The sequence below is a fragment of the Bombyx mandarina genome, chromosome 19 (genome assembly GCF_030267445.1).
Source record: "Bombyx mandarina strain Sakado chromosome 19, ASM3026744v2".
NCBI lineage: Eukaryota > Metazoa > Arthropoda > Insecta > Lepidoptera > Bombycidae > Bombyx > Bombyx mandarina.
In genome coordinates, this window is record NC_143225.1 from 931741 (window position 1) to 953596 (window position 21856).

A 21856-nucleotide genomic window follows, 5' to 3' on the forward strand; every position below is an offset into this window, starting at 1 on the left:
AGCTTTTTTGAAAAAAATGATCCTTACTAAAACTCCAATAATGTAACCCAAGGTGTAAAAAAATTACCTAAAATATGCTTTACATCGCGTGCCCTGCGAAAACGATTGATGATAGAATAAAATAATGTACTACGACTTTGTAGAACACATTATTATTTACAAAAAAGGTCGCAACAGCATATGTCTAACTATTATAGTTATGCCGCAATAAGTGTTCTTTTATTTAAAAAAATAAACAATGTCAAAATTATCGTTGAAATTTTTGTTAAAGACCCGAGTGGAGCCGGAATGGGCCGCTAGTGGAGTATAAGAAAACAAAAAAAAAATGATATAATAATATGATTTATTTACTTACTTTAATATACCAAACCATTCATACCATTAACGTGTTTGTCATGAAGGGACAATTCACAAAAATGATTAGTTTAAAATTTATTTAATTAAGCTTAGTAATGATATCCGGTATTCGAGTTGAAGCCGTTTTGATGACTATCAGAACCGGATTGCCCTGGTGATGGAACGAAGCCTCCAGACTGCCCAGGTGTACCTTTGCTTTCACTATTCGCTTCAGGATGATATTGACCTGAAGAAATTATGTATACTTTTGAAGTGAAAACTTCTTTAGAATCGTTGTGATTTCAAACCGGATGCAACGGAAAAAAACGACAGGTAAGAGACACATACAAAAATGTGTAGGATGAAGCCAGCAAAGAATGAGACAGAAATATACATACTATTTAATACAGCGCCATCTGTGAGATTTTTTAATACTAACGTGTGTATGAAAGCTCTTGTTAATTTAGGATTATACGTGAAATTAAAATATCAATTCACAGAGGGCGCTACCTTACAATTATTTACTAATGACAAAATTTTACATATACTTAAGACGTTTAGGATAATTGTATTTTAATTTTGGAAGGTTTCACTTCTACCACGTGTGAATTGCACACATTTTTTATATTTAAAGAGTTAATTTGATTGGCACGAAGCACCAGCGTTAAGAAATGATAGCCCACTAAGTTTCTCGCCGGATCTTCTCAGTGGGTTGCTTCACGGAACGCTAGGTGGAAGCACTCCTCTTGTTAGAACCAGTGTTAGCAACATTCCCGGTTTGAGCACCGTGAGCTCACCTACACGTCAAGGAGAAGCTGAAATAGCCTCTTAAGGCATCAGCACAGGTAGGATTAATAAGTTAAGAAATGACCGAAGTCAATGAGTAGAACTAAGCTGTACTCGCTAGGACCATTAGATTGAATTAGTTTATTCACGTTTTAGTAGGGGAGCCCACGATACTAAATGGGGATTTACTCAAGCGTCATAGACACCTGTTAGGTTGCAAAGCTTAGATGATAATAAGAAAAAAATTTCGTACAATCTATACCTTTTTATCGGTGGGGGAAGCGGCTATACATTTTAAAATTTATAAAAAAAACTGTTACATGCTCGGACATACTCGAGCGCGTCAGATATCGATAGCATAAATGTCCTACGTATTTTTAATAATGTATGTATGTTAATCTGATCGTTTGCATGATGGGGGTGGTCTTAGGTAAGGGTTAAAAATGAAAAATAAACAAAAAATCGAGCGCGTCAGATTTTCTTAGGGGGTCTTAAGTGAACCTTAAATAAAGCTCTCATGCAATAATCTGACGATTTCGGTGTGACGCAAACTCGCGGTCATTATTGTAATATGAAAAAAAAAATCGCCTTTTTGAAATAGTCAAGCGCGTCAGATTCAGATATATATGGTTAAATTTTATATCCTAGACGTGCTGTCTCATAATCTGACGATTATCTACAGGGATTCGCAAAATGTGACAAAGAATAAAAAAATTAAATCATTGAACTTAATTAATTAAAAAGCTCAGCAAAAAGTATGCAAATAAAAAAGTTTATGTTTTTTAAGTAAAATCCTTGTATTTGCAAGAAAATAATTTAAAAAAAACATGTTTAAAAAAATGTGGAGAGGGGAATATAGGCATTACGCAGCTGCATGCATTCATTATCGACGAATTTTTGTTATTTCGACTTGTTGAAATCGCCAGATTATATATTTTTCGTTATCCTTGAATTATTTTCTTCAAAATAAAACTGAGCCACGCTCGAGGATGTCCAGATGACGTTTTTTTTTATAGCTTTATAGCCCTCCCCTTTCTTTACGTCATTCTCAAATTGTCAGATTAGTGGAATATACACTTTTTAGCATTTGTACAATGTAAACCTTGCAGCTCCCTATTATTTACTTATTTCACTACGTATTTAATTAACTAGAAAAATTGGTACTCGCCAGCGGGATTCGAACACCGGTGCATCGCAAGATACGAATGCACCGGACGTCTTATCTCCTAGGCCGCGACGACTTCGAATTGAGTTGATTTCTTTTCTTTCTTTTTGTCACTACGAAAGTCATTCTTGAACATGTATTACAAAAAGTGGTACGTACCTGCTTGCAGAAATTTGAAAATCGGTACCGACGCATCGCTCGATACGAATGCACCGGCTGTCTTATCCTTTAACACGTTGACTGCCGTGTAGGTCACCGGTGTCCTACGCGGCGCATTGAAGCAATTATGTCGATTTCTGTTAAGGCGCTCGGATTGCCAAACTCGCCTTCTTTTGTTTGCTATGTCTTATTCTTTTATCTTCTTTCGGTCTTTTAGAAATAGATTCACTCTCAGTATCTAAAGATTATCTTTCCCGTAGTTTATTAGATATTCCGGCGCCTTAGTTAAAAGATTGAAATCGATTTAATTACTTCAGTGCGCCGCGTACCCACAATTACTTCATAGGGTTGAGTAACAATTACTACATGTTGAGCTATCGATATGTTCTAATCTATACTAATACTAAAAAGCTGAAGAGTTTGTTTGTTTGAACGTGCTAATCTCATACTACTGGCCCGATTTGAAAAATTCTTTCAGTGTTAGATAGCCCATTTATTGAGGAAGGCTATAGGATATATAACATCACGGCAATACCAAAGAATGTTTCAAAATATTTTCACTTTCTACGTAAATGAAGTGGAGGGTAAAAATTGGCGTTATGCCAAAGTAACTATTCCACGCGGACGGAGTCGCCGGCAAAAGCTGTCACTGGTAACTGTTAAAAGATCTATGAAAGCGACAATGAACTAGCATCTTTACCGTCATCAAAGATCCCAGCGGCTTCATCTTTTTCGTTCTGTTGCAAAGCCAACAAGATCTCTTGCGGAGTCGGTGGTGGAACAGGAAGGTGCTCTCCTTGCGGCCTGAAACCACCTTCTCCTGAGCTGTAGATCACAGTGTATGTGTTCCCATCATCTCCTTTGTATGAGAAGCCACCCTGGGATTGGCTGGTGGAACCTGACTCTTCAGCTCGGATGCCGCTTGAGGTTTCATAGCCGAAGTGGTAATCTGCAATTAGTTTTAATCTAGCTTATTTAATTGGGGCTGATTGTTCAAATCACTATTAGAAACACTGACATTAAAAAAATTACGTAAAGCTTAATAAGTTAGTCTTCAATCACAAACTTTTTTCTTTTTTTTTTCTGCTTAGATTGGTGGACGAGCTCTCAGCCCACCTGGCGTTAAGTGGTTATTGGAGCTCATAGACATTTACAACGTAAATGCGATAACCTAAGGTCTCAGTATAGTTACAACTGCTGCCCCACCCTTCAAACCGAAACGCATTACTGCTTCACGGCAGAAATAGGCGGGGCGGTGGTACCTACCCATGTGGAATCACAAGAGGTCCTACCACCGGTAAAAAACTCACCCCCATTCTCAGTAATTTCCTGCTCTTGTTTCAAAATTGCAGAGTTCTTCTCGGCATCTTGTTGTGGTCTTCTATTCCCTGTATCCCCGTGGATCCCAGTCCCGTGTTCTGGGTGTCCTGCACTCTCTTGCCCCCCTTGGCCTGGTGGAATGTAGTTCCTGGATGGAAGCTGTGCAGCTGAGCTGAACGCGAACACCGCTACGATGATTATCTGTTTTTGGAGGATATTTTTTTTTGCGTCAACAAGGAATCTCATATGACATTTGTGGTCTAAACAGCAACACGTAAGTCTCATTCAAGAGGTCACAGTTTCGAGACACGTATCTCCACAATCACGATTACATGTGTAAATATTACACACGTAACGCGATGTGAGTTCACAACTGCTCTAGATTCGCAGCTTGTGAGCAGCTTACATCTGTCTACAGCCCGTTTATTTCTCAAAAGAGTTTTATTTTTATTGTTTGTAAGGGTGAATGAGCTCACAGCCCACATGGTGTTAAGTGGTTACTAGAGCCCATAGACATCTACAACGTCAATGCGCTACCCACCTTGAGATATAAGTTCACAACTCTCAGAATAGTTAGAACGGCTGCCCCACCCTTCTAACCGAAACGCATTACTGCTTCACGGCAGAAATAGGCAGGGTGGTGGCATGTATCCACGCGGACTCACAAGAGGTCCTACCACCAAATATACTCCATCACTTCATTTATACCACAAACAATGAACATTCTATTTTAGTATTCAATTAAATTTTTGCATCTAATTTATTCTATTAAAACCTAAAACTGTTTTATAGTCAATTGATTGAGTTTTCTTCAACATTATTGCAAAAATAGTTTAATAAACATCTAAGTCCATTTAGCAAATGAAGTACAAAGATGTCAGGTATGGTAGACAATAAATATGAATTACAGAATTTTTTACATTAAAAGATAGTGTGGAAATAGGTGTGATTTGTGTTTTTTTCCACATTTATTTTTAATCTAATTGTTTTATTTTTTTTTTATAATTAAATTGTAAATAGCAGCGATGAAAGCTAATTTGTCTATACTAATATTATAAAGAGGAAAGATTTGTTTGTTTGTTTGTTTCGAATAGGCTCCGAAACTACTGGACCGATTTGAAAAATTCTTTTTCCATTAGAAGCCGACATTGTCCCTGATGAACATAGGCTACTTTTTTGAATATTTTTTTTTGTTTTCATGTGTGTTTTAATGTTTCCGAAGCGAAGAGAGGGCGGGTCGCTAGTATTTATATAAATTAAAAAGCGGATGTCAGCTTCGGGATGGAATTCAACAATAAAAGCATTAGTAAATTTTGTATAAACTTAGGATTTTTCGTAGACTGGGAGGCCAGCTCGCGAACTATGTTAATCGGGTACTGGAGTCCATGAACAACTAAATGCTGTTCATGGGAGATGAAAAGGAAGTTTCAATCGCACGTAATGTAAGGCTAGATAAAAGTTCGAACAAAGGACTGTCCGTCAGCAAAAATATAACATCAAGATCGAGTCATGCTCATAACATTCCCTAACAGCTTTTTTTATTGCCCTTGTAGGCGGACAAGCATAAGGCTCACCTGATGGTGAGTGGTTACCGTCACCCAAGGACTTTAGCGATGACAGGGGCAGAGCCAAGCCGCTGCCTAACGGTAAAACTGTTACGCAAATAATACACTAAGGTTTACCAATTTCATGGTTCCTTTTCTTAATACGTCTTCTTTCTTCACACTGAAATATACAACTGCGTGGCTTAGGGAGGAACGTCCATTTTTATACTTAAAAATATATATTTTATTTAATTGTTCTGTCATTAATGATATCGGTTTCTTGAACCTTGATCGAATTGAAATAGGTTTACTTTCTATAACTTTAGGTACGGATGAAGATTTTAAGTCGATTACGGCAAAACCAAAGGGGGTTAATGTGTTTGAACGTATCTGATTTTCGTGGCTCCTAAAATAATACTTAAAAGTGAGTAAATACGATTTGTTTTCTATGGATCTTAGAAGTCTTATGCCGTGTCGTGTTAAGACATTGTTCCAATATCTATATATATATATAAATGACTTGCTATTCGTTAGTATCGCTAAAACTCCAAAGCGGCTGGACCGCTTTGGCCCATAAATATGAAAATACTCAGAATTAAATAAAAATAACAATTTTGTTTTTCCCTTGATGTGTTTCCCATCGGACTGGTTCCTTTTGTTTGTTTTAAGTTTAGGTAACTACTCATCACGTGGTTAGTGAATATCCCTACCTATCAAATGGAGTAAATTTTTCATTAAAGATTTCTAATAAAAATAAAACCGTTTGACCCCCCCCCCCCCCCCCGTGTTCTTAGTGCCGTGTACACATGCAAGTCACGATGCAGCAATGTGAAACAAGAACGAGTTTCATTAATGCGTGTTCGTATGAGATGAAATCGAAAGTGACCCGACCAAGGTCCCCGGTCAAGGTCTTGTATCATTACGACGTTAGTGCTCTTCGGATGCAGACAGGCTTTTGTTTTTATATTTGCCTTATACCAAATTTGAAGTCGATTATATTTTATTTTATTTATTTATAATCTATACTAATATTATAAAGCTGAAGAGTTTGTGTTTGTTGGTTTGATTGAACGCTCTAATCTCAGGAACTACTGGACCGATTTGAAAAATTATTTCAATTTTAGATAGCTCATTTATTGAGGAAGGCTATAGGCTATATAACATTACGCTAAGACCAATACAATAATGTTTCAAATTCGGGTTTTTTTTTTATATGTTGAGAGCTTCTCTCTCTCTTCCTCTCTTCTGCTGCGTGCGCTGCGGAAACGGTTAAAGTTGGGCAAAAATGTATGACAAAATTGTTCCGATTTAAAAGTTCTAAAAAAAGTCCACGAAAGCATATGTCTATATTTTAAGATTGGTTCACATTAACCTTTTTTATGCTAACCTAATTTGTTCTAAAATAAAGCATCATCTGTGAAAGTGTTTTTACATCGTATCGTATGTCGTATCACTCTTGTCAGAGCGGTCGTGGTCGTCATCCAGCATCATTGTTGTGGGCAGATGTTATGCGCCTCACGAGCAATCGCCACTCTTCCCGGTTTGTGGTGAGCCTGGTACACTCATGCAAACAGCCGCCAACTGCGACTTGATCTGGTCGGTCCATCACATGGGCACCTTTCCACGCGGTCTGGTGCCTTCTACTTGGCCCTGAACGACAAGACGCTCTATGGAGTCATATTATGGAGTGTTTTTACAAAGATGATATTAATCCTTATCCAAATGGAAATTTTCTCTTTACATCATTTGATTTCAATGAGCATTTTAGAAGATATTGCAGTTTTAAAATAACATCGTAGCAAAATAATGATCAAGCGCGTAATATTGATGTACAAGGCGCCGGCCGGCCGGTGCGCGGCGGCACAGAATAACTAGAACACCCAAATCACTTCAAGATAGGCTTTGAAATTTTAGATTTTTGTCGATTTCTCCAGGATCCTGATCTTGATGATTACAGGACCATTCCACCACCACTATCCTCTCGAACAAAAAAAAAAAGAAAAAAGAAATACCTGAATCGGTTCAAGCATTCTCGAAAAATTGGTGAACAAATATAGATAAAAAATGGTGGTCGAATTGATAACCTCCTCTTTTGAAGTCGGTGTAAAAGCGTGATATTGTTACCTTAAATAGCTTCTTAACATTCTATTATTCAAGAATATTTACAACTTCTACGTAAATAAAGTCGCGGGTAAAGTTTAGCGTTATCCCAAAGTAACTATTCTACGCAGCCGAAGTCGCGGGCAAAACCTAGTTTAATCTAAACGGGATACTTAATTAGCGTACAGTGATCAACTTAATCTCTGCTGTCTGGAACAGCTGCTTAACATTATGCAGCTTCTTGGCAGTATCTTTGACATTCCTGAGACGTAATAAGCAATGATGAAACCGTCGTCCTGTCTTTGTTACGAATGGCAAGCAAAAATCATTGGAATCGTTTGGAGCCTCTGGGTCTGCGGAGGGACTTCGGTTCCCTCTGTATTCTGTACCGTATGTTCCATGGGGAGTGCTCTCAGGAATTGTTCGAGATGATACCGGCATCTCGTTTTTACCATCGCACCGCCCGCCACCGGAGTAGAGTTCATCCATACTACCTGGAGCCACTGCGGTCATCCACAGTGCGTTTCCAGAGATCTTTTTTGCCACGTACCATCCGGCTATGGAATGAGCTCCCCTCCACGGTGTTTCCCGAGCGCTATGACATGTCCTTCTTCAAACGAGGCTTGTGGAGAGTATTAAGCGGTAGGCAGCGGCTTGGCTCTGCCCCTGGCATTGCTGAAGTCCATGGGCGACGGTAACCACTCACCATCAGGTGGGCCGTATGCTTGTCTGCCTACAAGGGCAATAAAAAAAAAAAAAAAGAACTAAGTTGATACAAAACAAGTGGAACCTTTGATTATTTCGAGGTGGTAGGCGTGATAAAAATCACTGCATAATGCACAAGATTGAAAATCGAACTGTGAAAAATTGCACCATTGGCAGTAGATCACGACGCTCTGTAAAGACCTCAACGGGGTGAAAACAATCATCATCATCATCATGGTGCCTAGCCGGTTTCGGCCACGGCGACCAAAATTTTCTGTTTAATAACTTAAAAGCTTAATGTCCGCGGTTCTCATGCGCTCTAATATGGCTATGGTAGCCTATCTTGTCCTTAAACGTAAGCAAACAGAAGCTACACGTAAGAACACCACCCACGAAGTTGTAAAAAATGGGGAAAACAATAGCGTGGACCACAGTCAATGTGATGTGGTTAGGACAAAACATTAAGCTGTTACAAGATATTATGAGGCGCTAAATATGAACTCGTGGTTAAGAGCAATTGTAAAAGGCTGTTTGCCTTATTGTCATGCATTTTTTTTTTTTTATCGCTTAGATGGGTGGACGAACTCACAGCCCACCTGGTGTGCTAAGTGGTTACTAGAGCCCATGGCTGCCCCGCCCTTCAAACTGAAACACATTACTGCTTTACGGCAGGGTGGTGGTACCTACCCGCGCGGACTCACAAGAGGTCCTGCCACCATTAATACAAATACTCATTTTGTATTTTTTTTCTGACATGGGTTTAGTCTTTGCCCTGGTCTTAATGGGTAATAAAACACAATCTCATATATAATTTTTAATTAGAATACATAATTTGAACACAGTTATAAAGTTTGTGGTACCAAATCAGTATTGATAGCCAGTTTGTTCATCAAAGGCTTGTTGGGGGATGTTCTGAGAGCTGGTGATTTTAGGTGTCAAGTACTGACGACTGGCGGCGCCACTCTGGTATCTTGAAGAGCCGAGCGAACCGAATTGAGGAGTACCGTACTGGCGGCTTGGGCTTCCAAAGGTGGTACCGGAAGTACGTCCAAAAGCTAACTGGTTACCAGAGGAACCATGACCAGCACTTGCGTATTGGTTTCCAGATGCTCCAAAACCAGAGTGACTGCTAGAGGTTCCAGAAGCACCATGACCACCATACTGGTTGCCAGATCCAAATCCAGACTGAGTGCCAGATGATCCAAAACCAGAGTGACTTCCAGAGGCTCCGAATCCAGAGTGCCCACCAGATGCCCCGAATCCGGAGTGCCCACCAGATGCCCCAAATCCGGAGTGTCCGCCAGATGTTCCAAAACCGGATTGGCTACTAGGAGAACCGTGACTAGCGTATTGGTTTGCAGAAGCTCCAAAAAGACCGCCAGATGCTCCGAAACCTGAGTGACTGCCTGAACCGTGGCTTGCACCAGAGTATCGGCCAGAAGATCCGAATTGACCGCCAGGAGTACCGTATTGTGTGCTTGGAGGCGAGTACTGGTTCTGAGGAGATCCGTATTGAGACGACGGAGTGTGGGAGCCAAATCCTGTGAAAAATAATATATAGGGGATCATTGTACATAAAGATTACTGTTAAGGGTAAGGGTATGCAGTGGAAAGGGTTGCAACAGTGACGCGTAGATAGGCAGCAAGTTGGCTTGCAGCCTGGCATTGCTGATGTCCATGAGCGATAGTCCATTACCACTTATGGGTGGCGCGTATGCTCGTCTGCCTACAAAGGCAATAAAAAAACCATTTTCTTACTGGTGGTAGGAGAAGTCCACACAGATAGGTACCACCACCCCGCCTATTTCTGCCGTGAAGCAGTAATGCGTTTCGGTTTGAAGGGTGGGGTAGCCGTTGTTACTATACTGAGACCTTAGAACTTATATCTCAAGGTGGGTGGCGCATTTACGTTATAGATGTCTATGGGCTCCAGTAACCACTTAACACCAGGTGGGCTGTGAGCTCGTCCACCCATCCAAGGAATAAAGAAATAAATAAATTTGGGATCTATTTTAGGGTCAGGGTTTTAGTTTTTGGCAGCCCTCTGAACATGGATAGACTAAACTCACGGATTATCGCAAAATCCTAAAATCATTCTATAAACCTTGCCAGTTTTGATTAATGAAATCAGTCCTCAGGACATTTACAATCTCATCTAAGTCGAAGATACGTTTCGATCACGTTTGTGATATTAAAATCAGGTCTACACTAACGTTCAGTTGAGTGGTTTAATTAACTGTTCGCTTCACAAATAGTCTCCAAACACTTCACTATACAAAATCGTTCGATGTTGTAAAATCGATTCTTCAACTAATCGAGTTATATTAGGGCGATTGACGAACTCGTCATAGTGGTCAGCGAATCTTTACAACGGAGTCCGGCATTCGGTATCCAGTTACATGTTTTGGTCTCGTATACATTTTCGGCATTGCACTGGAAAAATTTGACACACACCACTTACTGGTGGTAGGACCTCTTGTGAGTCCGCGCTGGTGGATACCACCGCCCTGCCTATTTCTGCCGTGAAGCGTTTCGGTCTGAAGGGTAGGGCAGCCGTTGTAACTATACTGAGATCTTAGAACTTATATCTCAAGGTGGGTGGCGCATTTACGTTGTAGATGTCTATGGTCTCCAGTAACCACTTAACACCAGGTGAGCTCTGAGCTCGTCCACCTATCTAACCAATAAAAAAAAAACTTTTCTCGGAAAAATCGTAAATCGTGTACTTGCTTGCATGCGAACAAATCAAGCAAGATCATCCGATTCCAAATTAGGTTTCCATGTTTTATGGATACCAGAAACTGACATATCATTATGTACAAATGTACCTATAAACGTTTTTTTTAATATATACGTATATAGATAATAAACACCCAGACAAAGAGCAAATAAATCTGTTCATCACATGATGTTTGCCCGATGTGGAAATCCAACTCATGACCCTTGACGCAATAGTCAGGGGTGCTCACTATTGCACCACCAAGCAAATCACCATTGTATACGACAAATGTTAATAAATAACATGTGTACAAAAATAAAATCGAACTAAATAAAATATTAATACCTTGTAGGGAAGAACCGAAGCGTCCAGATCCTAGAGAAGAGCCCTGGTTGGGTGGAAGGTACTGATTCGAAGTAGCACCAGGGAAGGAACCCGGCTGGGAAGCATGAGAACCAGCTCTACCATTCCCAGTTCCGAAGCCGTTAGATCCGAATCCTCCTTGAGCACCATGACTTCCAAAGCTGGAACCACCGATGCTGTTGTCTGGTGGAAGATAAGAGCGTTCCAGGTGCTCCAGGCGACCAGCTGCGCAGACAACGATGAGAGCGGCTACGATGAACTGTAAATTGTGTTTATATTGTCTCAAATTATTTTCAAACATTCCCAGTAAAATACCATGTCTATAGCACTGCCCATTTATGCCATCTTGCAATAATGCTTTCCAGTACGACCTCCACACACTACATAGCACCGCGTAGGCCAAGATTTTATCTAGCCAATTATTTTTTATGATATTTACAACTAAAATAATGTGTACACAGGATGTTTTCTATTATCCCATGAAATTGTATTCCATAACTTGTTTCAGTAATACAAAATAGATTCGATTGGTGTAAAATACATTATTTTTAATAAAATAATTCAGTTTTTTCTCTATTTTTTAACTGCTTGAGGATAAACAAAATAAAATAATTGATTATTTTGTATCTTTTAAGCACTATAGTTTTACGGCAGTTAGAGGTGCGGCAGTTGTAACTATCCGGATTTTGTTTTGGGTAGCATTAACGAACGTTTTATATCAAGATTTGAATAGTTTTATCATACAAAGAACTGCAATAAACTCTACTTTTTCACACAAAAGGTTTTTGCCCGAGCCAAAAATCATTATCGCGATCCACGAAAATAGCATCAATTTTACCAGTTTCATTATGAATTGCGATCTCCTTGCACACTAACACTTGAATGGCTCGTTCACTACTGTGATTGTGGAGACGAACTGCTCCAATATATATATACCCTTCCGTCAACTCCTGAGTTTCGAATGGATTACGTCACTTCGAAGATAAACGAGCTCGGCGTAATTAAGAAGATTTTTTCGGTTGCCTATGACCTTGCTGTAGCACAACTTAAGCTGGTAGACGGAACACTTTAAACATGACCGCCATCTGACTATAGTTTAATCGAACTACTAGGAGTATACATAAATTTTCCATAATTATGGTCTTTTTTTTGCAATAGATGGGTGCCCAACTAATGGTAATGTCGTTGCCAAGCCGCGGGTCATGACGATGTCCTAATTTGCATTGTGTTTCTTTATAAAGCAGAAATACAATAGTGGATATTTTGGTTTACGAGGGGCACTCTTGAAAATCGAACTAGTTGTTAGCTGTTAATCGTTAAAGTTTCAATTCCATTGTACAAGAACGGTTCAAACTAGAACGCGCGGCAGAATGGATTGGATCTATTTGCTTGAACTCACAAAATGTCCTACCGCGAATTACTAAGGGTTTTAGGTTTTATAGTTTAAGGTTAATTACTAGGTTTTTATTACGTCGTGTTTTTCTTTCGTCAATCAAATTATCTATCAAAAACATTATTAGCCTTCAGGATTTCAGTCCCGGCATAGTATGACTATGTGTGTGTGTCACTGGAGAATGCCGGGCATTTTAGCCATGAAAACATATCTTTCTACGAAGTTTGATTTGTTGATGTATCACATTGTCAATTGATTAAATGGTCATGAAAGTCCGTAGACACTGCGACGTGCTTTCCATTACCCAATTTCAGATAGGAGGATTTTCTCTTCAAGGCAGACGCGCGAATGCCCTGTAGAAATGGTAGTACCACCGCGTAACGGTACTGATTTTTTCTGTATCAGTACATCATCAGGAGAGCCGAAGACCAGGCTCAGTGGTATGTATTGGGAGAGGCCTATGTCGAGCAGTGGTCGACTGTGGGCTGATGATGATGAAATCATGTTTTCTTTGAAGATTTTCTACATATTTTGCATTTGAGTTCACAGACAACAGAACGCGATTGAGTTAGCGGAGTCTGCACAATGGGAGTGCCTGCCGTTAACCTATATTAGACTTAACCTATCTTAGAGTTGGCGAACGGTTGTCCCTCCCTGGTAGCCGGAATACATTAATGCTTTGCAGCAGAAACAGTGAGGTAAGTGGTACTCACTCATGCAGGCCCCCGATAAGTTCAATCACTAGTGAAATGTAACGTTTAGCTATTCTCAAATTTTCCATAAAGTTGTTATTTGTTTGAAATCATTGCTTTAAGACCGACCCAGGCTTAAAAAGACCAGTCTTCTAACGGCAACCAAAGAATATGGCGATTAAAATTGCAATTTCCTAGTCGAGGGTTGCGGATGATGCCACTGTATTGTTTACGACCTTGCCGAGAACCAACCGAGGATCCGTGAGGTTCAATGAAAGTAAGAAACGTGATCTAAATCACCGTTTCGCAATTGTTCATTGAGATCTATACACGTACATATTTGCTGCTAATTGATCTTGATTACGTATTGAGACTGTGCGTTTGGGAGCATTGTTGATGCAAGGTTTTCGAAGGTATATGTTTTGAAAGCTCTTACGACCAGGAGGGCCCTGAGCTCGTGAGGATCGAAGTGTAAACGGAAACCCAAGGATAAATCTAGTCTTGTGCAGCGTGACTTCTTATACTCATTCAGGTTCATAGATCGCATGAGCAATGTCAAGTATTTTAAGCGAAAAAAAATGGAGCAAAATGTTTTTAAGGGTTTCTGTATGTATGAGAGACTTTTTAATTCAACATAATTTTGATTAAAAAATACGGATATATTTGGGTTTATGAAAACCTCACTGAAGACTTCATATCATCTCAGTTATTTACGTTTTGTGGTAGAGCAGTCGAATTTGTTTTCATAGTTCTGCCGCGAAGTAATTATAGTTTTGAAACCTGAGGTAGCAGTCATACAATACTGGACCTAGTGTCTCGAGGTGGACAGTGGTATTTACGTAATCACAGTTTTAATTTTGAAGCTTGAGGTGGCAGTCATACAAAACTGGACCTCGTGTCTCGTAGAAGGAATAATTGGATAGAAAAATAATCCTCTTTTATGTTATGACTTTAGCTGGTGGGCAATAGCTGAAATTCATGAGACTTCTCGTTCCTGTTAATGGTCAACGCTTGATAGACCACGCGACCACATATGCCGTCGCACAATTGGTGTGGCCTAAAAGTACTGTAGTGGAGACCTTGTATTGGACATCGCTACGTGGACAGATAATTAATGAGGTGGATCAAAATCGCTGATAAGGATTGGGTACGAAAGGCAAGAGACTAAAAAGAATAGAGTGCACTTGAAGATACCTACACTCAGCATTGGGTGGGCACAGGTTGAAGAAGAAGCTTTGCAGATTTTGAGCTGACAAAGAGATTTGAAATTTTGCAATGTTATTATCGATGCGGGTTTCTGTGCGCTACCAATTAAGTTATAAACGTCTATATAATATTTCATTATCGCATTTATAAGGCTTATAAAATAAACGTGATGTAACCAAGCTCCTAGCATTAGGCCTTATCTTGAGTAGACTCGATATGGGTTGGTGTCGCTGTCTTGCGTCTTTCAGTCTCGCAGGAGTTATGCGTTCGTAGTCTCCCGACAGGAATTGGTTGAAGAGGAGGACCTTGGTCTTCCGCTTCTCCCTCTTCTTCTCTGGAGGCGCCAGAGTGCGACATAGCCCGGTCTGTTACCCCCTCGACCGGGTATCCGTAAACGGATTCCCCAGCGTTAAAAAAAGGAGTCATGTGTTCAGGTTTTTATGATGGAACAGCTGATGGGTTAATGTAGTTGAAAGTCCGTTTTTTGTTTTATTATTGCCCTAGCAAGCAGACGAGTATACGGCCCACCTGATTGTAAGTGGTTACCGTCGCTCATGGACGCAATGCCAGGGACAGAGCCAAGTCGCTGCCTACCGCTTAATACTCTCCACAAGCCTCGTTTGAAGGAGGTTGGAGAAAGAAGGAAGTTCAATCCTACATTATGATAGTGGGCATTTGTGATGGTTCCGGTTTCAAAGAGTGAGCCGTGAGTTTGTGGTCCGTTTGGGTAGTTTCAAACACGATCGAGAGTCAACATTGCTTGTGAACTATCACTTGATAAGTTACCATCAAAATTAATGTTAAGTAATTCCTTTGTCTTATATCATATTGTTTTTTTTTCAAATACTATTAATTTAGAACTGTCTGTCTCATACTGTTACATCGTTTACAGGAAAAACGTCTTTGTATAAATACGAATAAGATATTTTTTTCGGTACGTAACATAGTCGACTTGATAGTTATTGGTTCTTTATTGCAATCCGTAAGACGATATAGTAATTAATATTATGTTAGATATTGTATTACAATTTTGAATACGCATTTGGTATTAAAATATTTTGCTTATATGAGATTCTCATAGAATACTCGTCTATTGTTGTAGTCTAAGGGTACCCTGCTGATGCTTATGGCCCTCACAAGATGTTTCCACTTTACCCTGTTTTACGTATGGTCTTTAACATCACTCTGGGTCAAGCCAGCACTCTCATCTTGCTCTCCACGAGGCGTCGCCAAGTGTCGATAGGGCGACCAGATCTTTTCCTGCCACGCTGCTACCACTCAAACACGATCGATGCTGCATTGATTCCGCTGCGCGTGATAATAAGTAACAACCAATGAAGGACTTATTGCAAGCGACGGGCTCGACGAGGATGGTGACCGGTGCTGATTTTTTAGTCGCGTTGTGCTGTATTGCAAGTATATACGGCTAGGTGTCACTATTCTTTTCATGCCTGTAGTGAAGCAGCTAAATGGTCTGGTTTGAAGTTTAGTGTCCATAAAAAAATATCAACGTCCCACATTGATGATGTCTATGGGTTTGGTTGTAGGAGGATATACCTGAAGGAGGATTTCACGGATATGGTTTGTTTAATATTTGGTAATGGTAGTAGAGCATACTACAAGCCTGCATGGGTAGGCATCCCCATTCTGCCTATTTCTCTCGTAAGGCAGTTTGGTCTTTCTCGGCTTCAAGGGTGTGATAGCAGAAATATACAAATGATTCTTCGACTTCACCCTTGGTCGCTTTGCACCAAACGGGACGTTTGTTCACTCATCGTAAAAGTCCTAAGTGAGTTTCGTAAAAATCTTCTTGATGTCAACTTTAAAGTGTCTTTTAGTTACTGCTCACTTAGTTGCAACTCGCGTAATGCAGGATCTCTGTGTCCTTATAGTGGAACCTGCAGTCTCTTGATTAAAACACAACTGAATCAAGAGAATGATTTAAATCTGTTAACATTATAAAGACAATGTCTCTTACTTCATACAATTTTAGATGTATTTGATAAATTCACTGATAACGTTGCTACGATTAATTCTGCGTCACAATGATGGGAAAACAGTTTTTCTCACACTTAGATTGATTATAAATTAAATTAGAATGTATGGTTTACTTGGTTGTATGGATGACTGGCGAAATCAAAAGTAAAATCCCCGAGCTTGAAGTCATATGACACCAACGTTCTTTTATGTGTAAAAGAAGCATCTTTCATTGAGCGGGATGGATTCTCATTAGACCAACGATTCGAAATATTATGTCGTCAGAAACTTCTATCCTTCTCCTTGCGTCGTTTTCTTCATTGCTGAGGGTCATGACCACCCTTTTGAATCACCTTCGCACGCACGATATTTCTCCATCTATTCTTGTTTCTGGATAAACTTCTATAAATGCAAACATATGTTAAAAACTTCGTTAGCGCGATTCAGATATCTGTTAAATACCTTCTGTTGTATGTTATGGTCACCACCTAAAATTATAATTTGCGTAATTACTGGTGGTAGGACCACCACCCTGCTTATTTCTGCCGTGAAGCAGTAATGCGTTTCGGCTTGAAGGACAACCGTTGTAACTATACCTACTTGAGACCTTAGAACTTATATCTCAAGATGGGTGGCGCATTTACGTTGTAGATGTCTATGGGCTCCAGTAACCACTTAACACCAGGTGGGCTGTGAGCTCGTCCACCCATCTAAGCAATAGAAAAAATATATAATATGTATATAATAGTCCGAGCTTGAATTAATTAATCTCAATGTTCTTATTCATCGTCAAAATCAAATGTACTCGTAATGCGAAATTCTTGAGATTAAACTTATCGCGTCACGACCAGACCATTCTGGGATCGTCTTTCGAAAGGCATCACTTTAAATCGGCTGCCGTTCACATGACGTCTTCTAACCTAGTTTTATGTAACTAACAAAAGATGTGGAATCCCATATACTACATTCTAAAATCTATGTAAATTATAAGCAACTAGCGACCCGCCCTCGCTTCGCTTCTTCGCTTCGGCAGGGTGGTGGTACCTTCCCCTAGCGGACTAACAAGAGGTCCTACCATCAGTAAATTATTTGAATATATATTGATAATTATATTATTAATAGACTAGCTCATAACCAATTTGACCACCGGCTAGTTGCTGAAGACCATAGTCATCATGAAATAGGCCGGAATTTGTACTTGAATCATAAAGCGTTCCACCGACAGTATAATAATTAACGGCCGTCTGGTGTAGTGGTAAGTGACATGGTCACTACACAAGGGGGTCGCGGGTTCGAATCCCGCCAAGGGAAGATATTTGTATGATAAATATGAATGTCTTTTCCAGGGTTATGGATGTATATTAAATATATGTATGTGTATAATAAAAATCTTACATTTATATCCGTTATCTGGTACCTGTAACACAAGTTCTTTACGAACTTATCACGGGACCAGTTAACGTGGCGTGATTGTTAGTAAATATTTATTTAATAAAATATATATAATTTTAGCGGGAAAACTGCGCAGTACCTCAATATTTATGAAAGTCTTTGGTCAGGGTGTGGTGCCGGTAACGTCAAGCGAGTTAGACGTGGTTGCTCACAATGAGCCTTAGCTGAGGGCTGAAAGTCAATCAAAGAGCAATGGAGATGGCTGTGCTTGGAGATTTCTGCGAAATAGAATTATGAATGAGGACAATCATGGTGAACTACATAGTCTAGCATAGCATAGACATGCGACGTTGCAGAAAGAGTCTACAGGGTACGTTGTAAAAAGGATGGTCACTGTGGCAAAAAAATCACAAGTGTTAACCGCGCATCCTAAGAGCTTGGGTTGAACCTCGGCCTCCTGTGAGGTGAACCGAAGATCTAATGAAGGTCGCACGAACCCGCTTGATGTAGGCAGCGCAAATCGGTCTTTATGGTGAACTTTGGCTTTGAAGGAAGGCCTATGTCCAGAAATCGACGTTTGTGGACCGTTTATGTAATCGCAAAACGAAGCTAGTACCGAGAAACATACACGATCATGTGGACCAAGCTACCAGTAAAATGCTGCTACCAGTGCTTTTGGGCATTCCGAGCATAGGGCACCATTCTCGTCGAGCCCATCAAATGCGATGAACGGTTCGTTGTGAAAATCAACCTACAGATATAGCCCACTGAGTGTCTCGTCGGATTTTCTAAGTGGGTCGCAATTCCGATCCAATGGTAGACTTAGAGGAGCACTGCCCTAGCCAGGGCTAGTAGGTATTAGTAACGTCACCAGGCTGAGCCCAGTGAGCTCGCCTAAGCTTCTGGTGAAGTTAGAATAAAAGTACCAGATAAGTAAACCATCATGTCGTATATGATTAAGACCTTATTAAGTTAGACATTAATACTTCCCGGTCAGCGGTGTATCGCGACCCGGCACAGGCTGGTTCTGACCTAGCGGGGTATCCCGGAACACCAGCGGCTTCGGCCGGGCATCCCGGTAGGGCCGTCGTAACGCGGAGGCCAGCGCGTTAGTCGTTGACTATCACCTCGACGACCCGTCAGTCGGGCGTTCTCGGGTGGCACCGCGAGTCTGGTTGGACCGCGGGAAACTTCCTTCTCATCGGGTGTAAGAGTGCAGGGGAGTCGTTAGTGCGGTAGGGCCCTAAAACACCTTAGGCCTGCGGTCTGTTGCCAATATCTGCAGATCGTCAAATCCCATATACCCCTTTCCATTAAAAATTTAATACTTAACGCTGCCAAACGCTTTATTTTAAATTACGGTGCAGTTAATAAAGTATATAACAAAAACCTTTCAGTGGCAGCATACGTGACTTTTAAACTGAGCTTCGGTGACAGCTAAACTCTAGATGAACCATGAACTATCGTCTGCCCAACAAACAAAAAACTTAACGTTCAATTCATGATGTGTACGGAAGCTTCATTTTAAATGGGTGTTTGTCTAAATGTCTAAAAATTGATGTAGTACAGACAGATACGCGAAGTCTTATTAGAGAAAAATGTATTGTATGATTGAGTTGACGTCTACCTTGATAACAGTAGTAGGGAGGGAATTTTGAGTACGTAATATGATTGATTGACTGGATTGACCTCATCACCAGCACTATGAAAGCCACCGCGGTACGATATGCTCTCAATGCTAACAGCCGCCTCCAATGGAAGCGAGTGGTGACGACGAGACGCAACCCATTTCCATCGACACCCATGACTACTCTGCCAAGAGTATCCGACTAGAAAGAAGGAAATTATGTAGGTGGGTTAATAATACAATCCAAAGAGCTAAATTTCAGAGATATAAAGTTTTTCTATTCACGTTGATGGACAGGTCGTGTAGTAAAAATCAAACTCGCAAAATTATAATTTGCATAATTACTGGTGGTAGGACCTCTTATGAGTCCGCACGGATAGACCCTGACTACTTTTGCCGTGAAACAGTAATGTGTTTCGGTTTGAAGGGTGGGGCAGCCGTTATAACTATACTTGAGCCCTTAGAGCTTATATCTCAAGTTGGGTGGCGTATTTACGTCGTAGTTGTCTATGGGCTCCAGTAACCACTTAACACCAGGTGGGCTGTGAGCTCGTCCACACATCTAAGCAATAAAAATAATAATAATAATAGAGCGTTATTGTTTGGTAGTACCCTTGTTATCTCCATGAGTTTCTACTTCCTATCTTATCTTAAGATAGGAAATACTATGCTTGAAGTCGCAATGTGGGTGGTATCGGGTGATGTTTGTGAGCTTTTGTAACGCCCAAATACCAGATGGGTCATTACTACGTCTGCCCAGTTACAACAGTAAAAAATCTATTCAGCCAGATTAAAATAAACTTGTTGTATTTATTGAATTTCTTGTACAAGTTTTTCTCTAGTTTCCATTATGAATAGATGTTGGTTCAACTGCTAATGGTGTCTGGTCATTTGTCTATTATCGGACAATGAATTCCGATTAAAATTAATGTGGCTAAAATTGTTTTGAATTTAAAAAAAGTGTTAAGTGTGTTAAACTTAAGCTCATTTTGTGAGTCTTCTGTGGTTTTTTGGTCAAAATGAGTCTGCAGCCCAAGTGATGTTAAGCGACTACGGAGCCGTCATTCCATGAATGTTTCTTTTGATATGATTATCTTCGCGATAATTTGAAGTCGTCGTGGCCTAAATGATAAGACGTCCAGTGCATACGTGTTCAGCGATGCACCGGTGTTCCATTCTCAGGCGGCTACTAACTTTTCTAATAAAATACGTACTCAACAAATGTTCACGATTGACTTCCACGGTGAAGGATATCTTATCAGCCCATAGACGTCCACTGCTGGACATAGGCCTCCCCCAAGCCTCGCCACAAAGACTGGTCCTGCGCTGCCTGCATCCAGCGGATCCCCGCGAACCTTAATAGATCGTCGGCCCATCTTGTGGGAGGCCTACGCACGCTACGTCTTCCGGTACGCGGTCGCCACTTAAGAACTTTCTGGCCCCAACGGCCATCTGGTGAAGGATATAACATCGTGTAATAAAAATCAAACCCGCAAAATTATAATTTGCGTAATTACTAGTGGTAGGACCTCTTCTGAGTCCACGCGTATAGGTACCAACAACCTGCCTATTTCTGCCGTGAAGCAGTAATGCGTTTCGGTTTGAAGGGTGGGGCAGCCGTTGTTATCTGGTACTGACACATTCTAGTGACATCAAAACCTGCAATGTTTTATAATGTTTGTATTATTATTGAGGTAATAACTCATTTCCGGATTGGATAGGTTTAAGTAACTAAGTAAGGTATTATTGCCTTTATTATTTATTATTTATAATAATAATAATAATAAATAATAAATATTTACTAACAATCACGCCAAGTTAACTGGTCCCGTGATAAGTTCGTAAAGAACTTGTGTTACAGGTACCAGATAACGGAAATAAATGTAAGATTTTTATTATACACATACATATATTTAATATACATCCATAACCCTGGAAAAGACATTTATATTTATCATACAAATATCTTTCCTTGGCGGGATTCGAACCCGCGACCCCCTTGTGTAGTGACCATGTCACTTACCACTACACCAGACGGCCGTATATTTATTATATATTCTTTATTATCTGTATTATATTTCTGTATTCCGGCAACAGTGTCAATTGGACGCGTTAAGCCGTGTAATTCTAAATCTTCCAACAATCATTTGGAGTGAACTTCCTCGCCGGATCTTCTCAGTGGGTCGCGTTTCCGATCCGGTGGTAGATTCTGCGAAGCACTGCTCTTGCCAGGGCCAGTGTTAGCAACACTTCCGGTTAGAGCACCGTGCGCTCACCTACAAACGTTAAGGAGAAGCTGTAATAGCCTCTCAAGGCTATCAGTATAGGTAGGAATAAAAAAGAAATTTATAGACGAAATATAGGTTGTACAT

The 21856-nt window shown here is 40.3% G+C and overlaps 2 protein-coding genes across 2 annotated transcripts; both read right to left on the reverse strand.

Annotated features, from left to right (window-relative positions):
• Positions 1 to 386: 386 nt before the first annotated feature.
• CPR16 (cuticular protein RR-1 motif 16) lies at positions 387 to 5499 on the reverse strand. Its single transcript, XM_089735269.1, has 4 exons — positions 5449 to 5499; positions 3757 to 3967; positions 3147 to 3395; positions 387 to 583 (listed from the first exon to the last, which is right to left on the reverse strand). Exons 1-4 carry the CDS (start codon positions 5455 to 5457, stop codon positions 447 to 449), a joined length of 606 nt encoding a protein of 201 aa, XP_089591395.1. The 5' UTR covers positions 5458 to 5499; the 3' UTR covers positions 387 to 446.
• A 3417-nt stretch (positions 5500 to 8916) lies between these two features.
• LOC114249485 (uncharacterized) lies at positions 8917 to 12150 on the reverse strand. Its single transcript, XM_028183085.2, has 3 exons — positions 12036 to 12150; positions 11180 to 11456; positions 8917 to 9656 (listed from the first exon to the last, which is right to left on the reverse strand). The coding sequence occupies exons 1-3, from the start codon at positions 12042 to 12044 to the stop codon at positions 8980 to 8982; spliced, it is 963 nt and encodes a 320-aa protein (XP_028038886.2). The 5' UTR covers positions 12045 to 12150; the 3' UTR covers positions 8917 to 8979.
• Positions 12151 to 21856: the final 9706 nt, after the last annotated feature.

Coding starts and splice junctions, on each gene's coding strand:
- CPR16 (XM_089735269.1), bottom strand. Junction 3,396..3,756: donor GGAAATTACTGAGAATGGGG/GTGAGTTTTTTA, acceptor AACTAATTGCAG/ATTACCACTTCGGCTATGAA. Junction 584..3,146: donor CGCTGGGATCTTTGATGACG/GTAAAGATGCTA, acceptor TAATTTCTTCAG/GTCAATATCATCCTGAAGCG.
- LOC114249485 (XM_028183085.2), bottom strand. Junction 9,657..11,179: donor CTTCGGTTCTTCCCTACAAG/GTATTAATATTT, acceptor TATTTTTCACAG/GATTTGGCTCCCACACTCCG.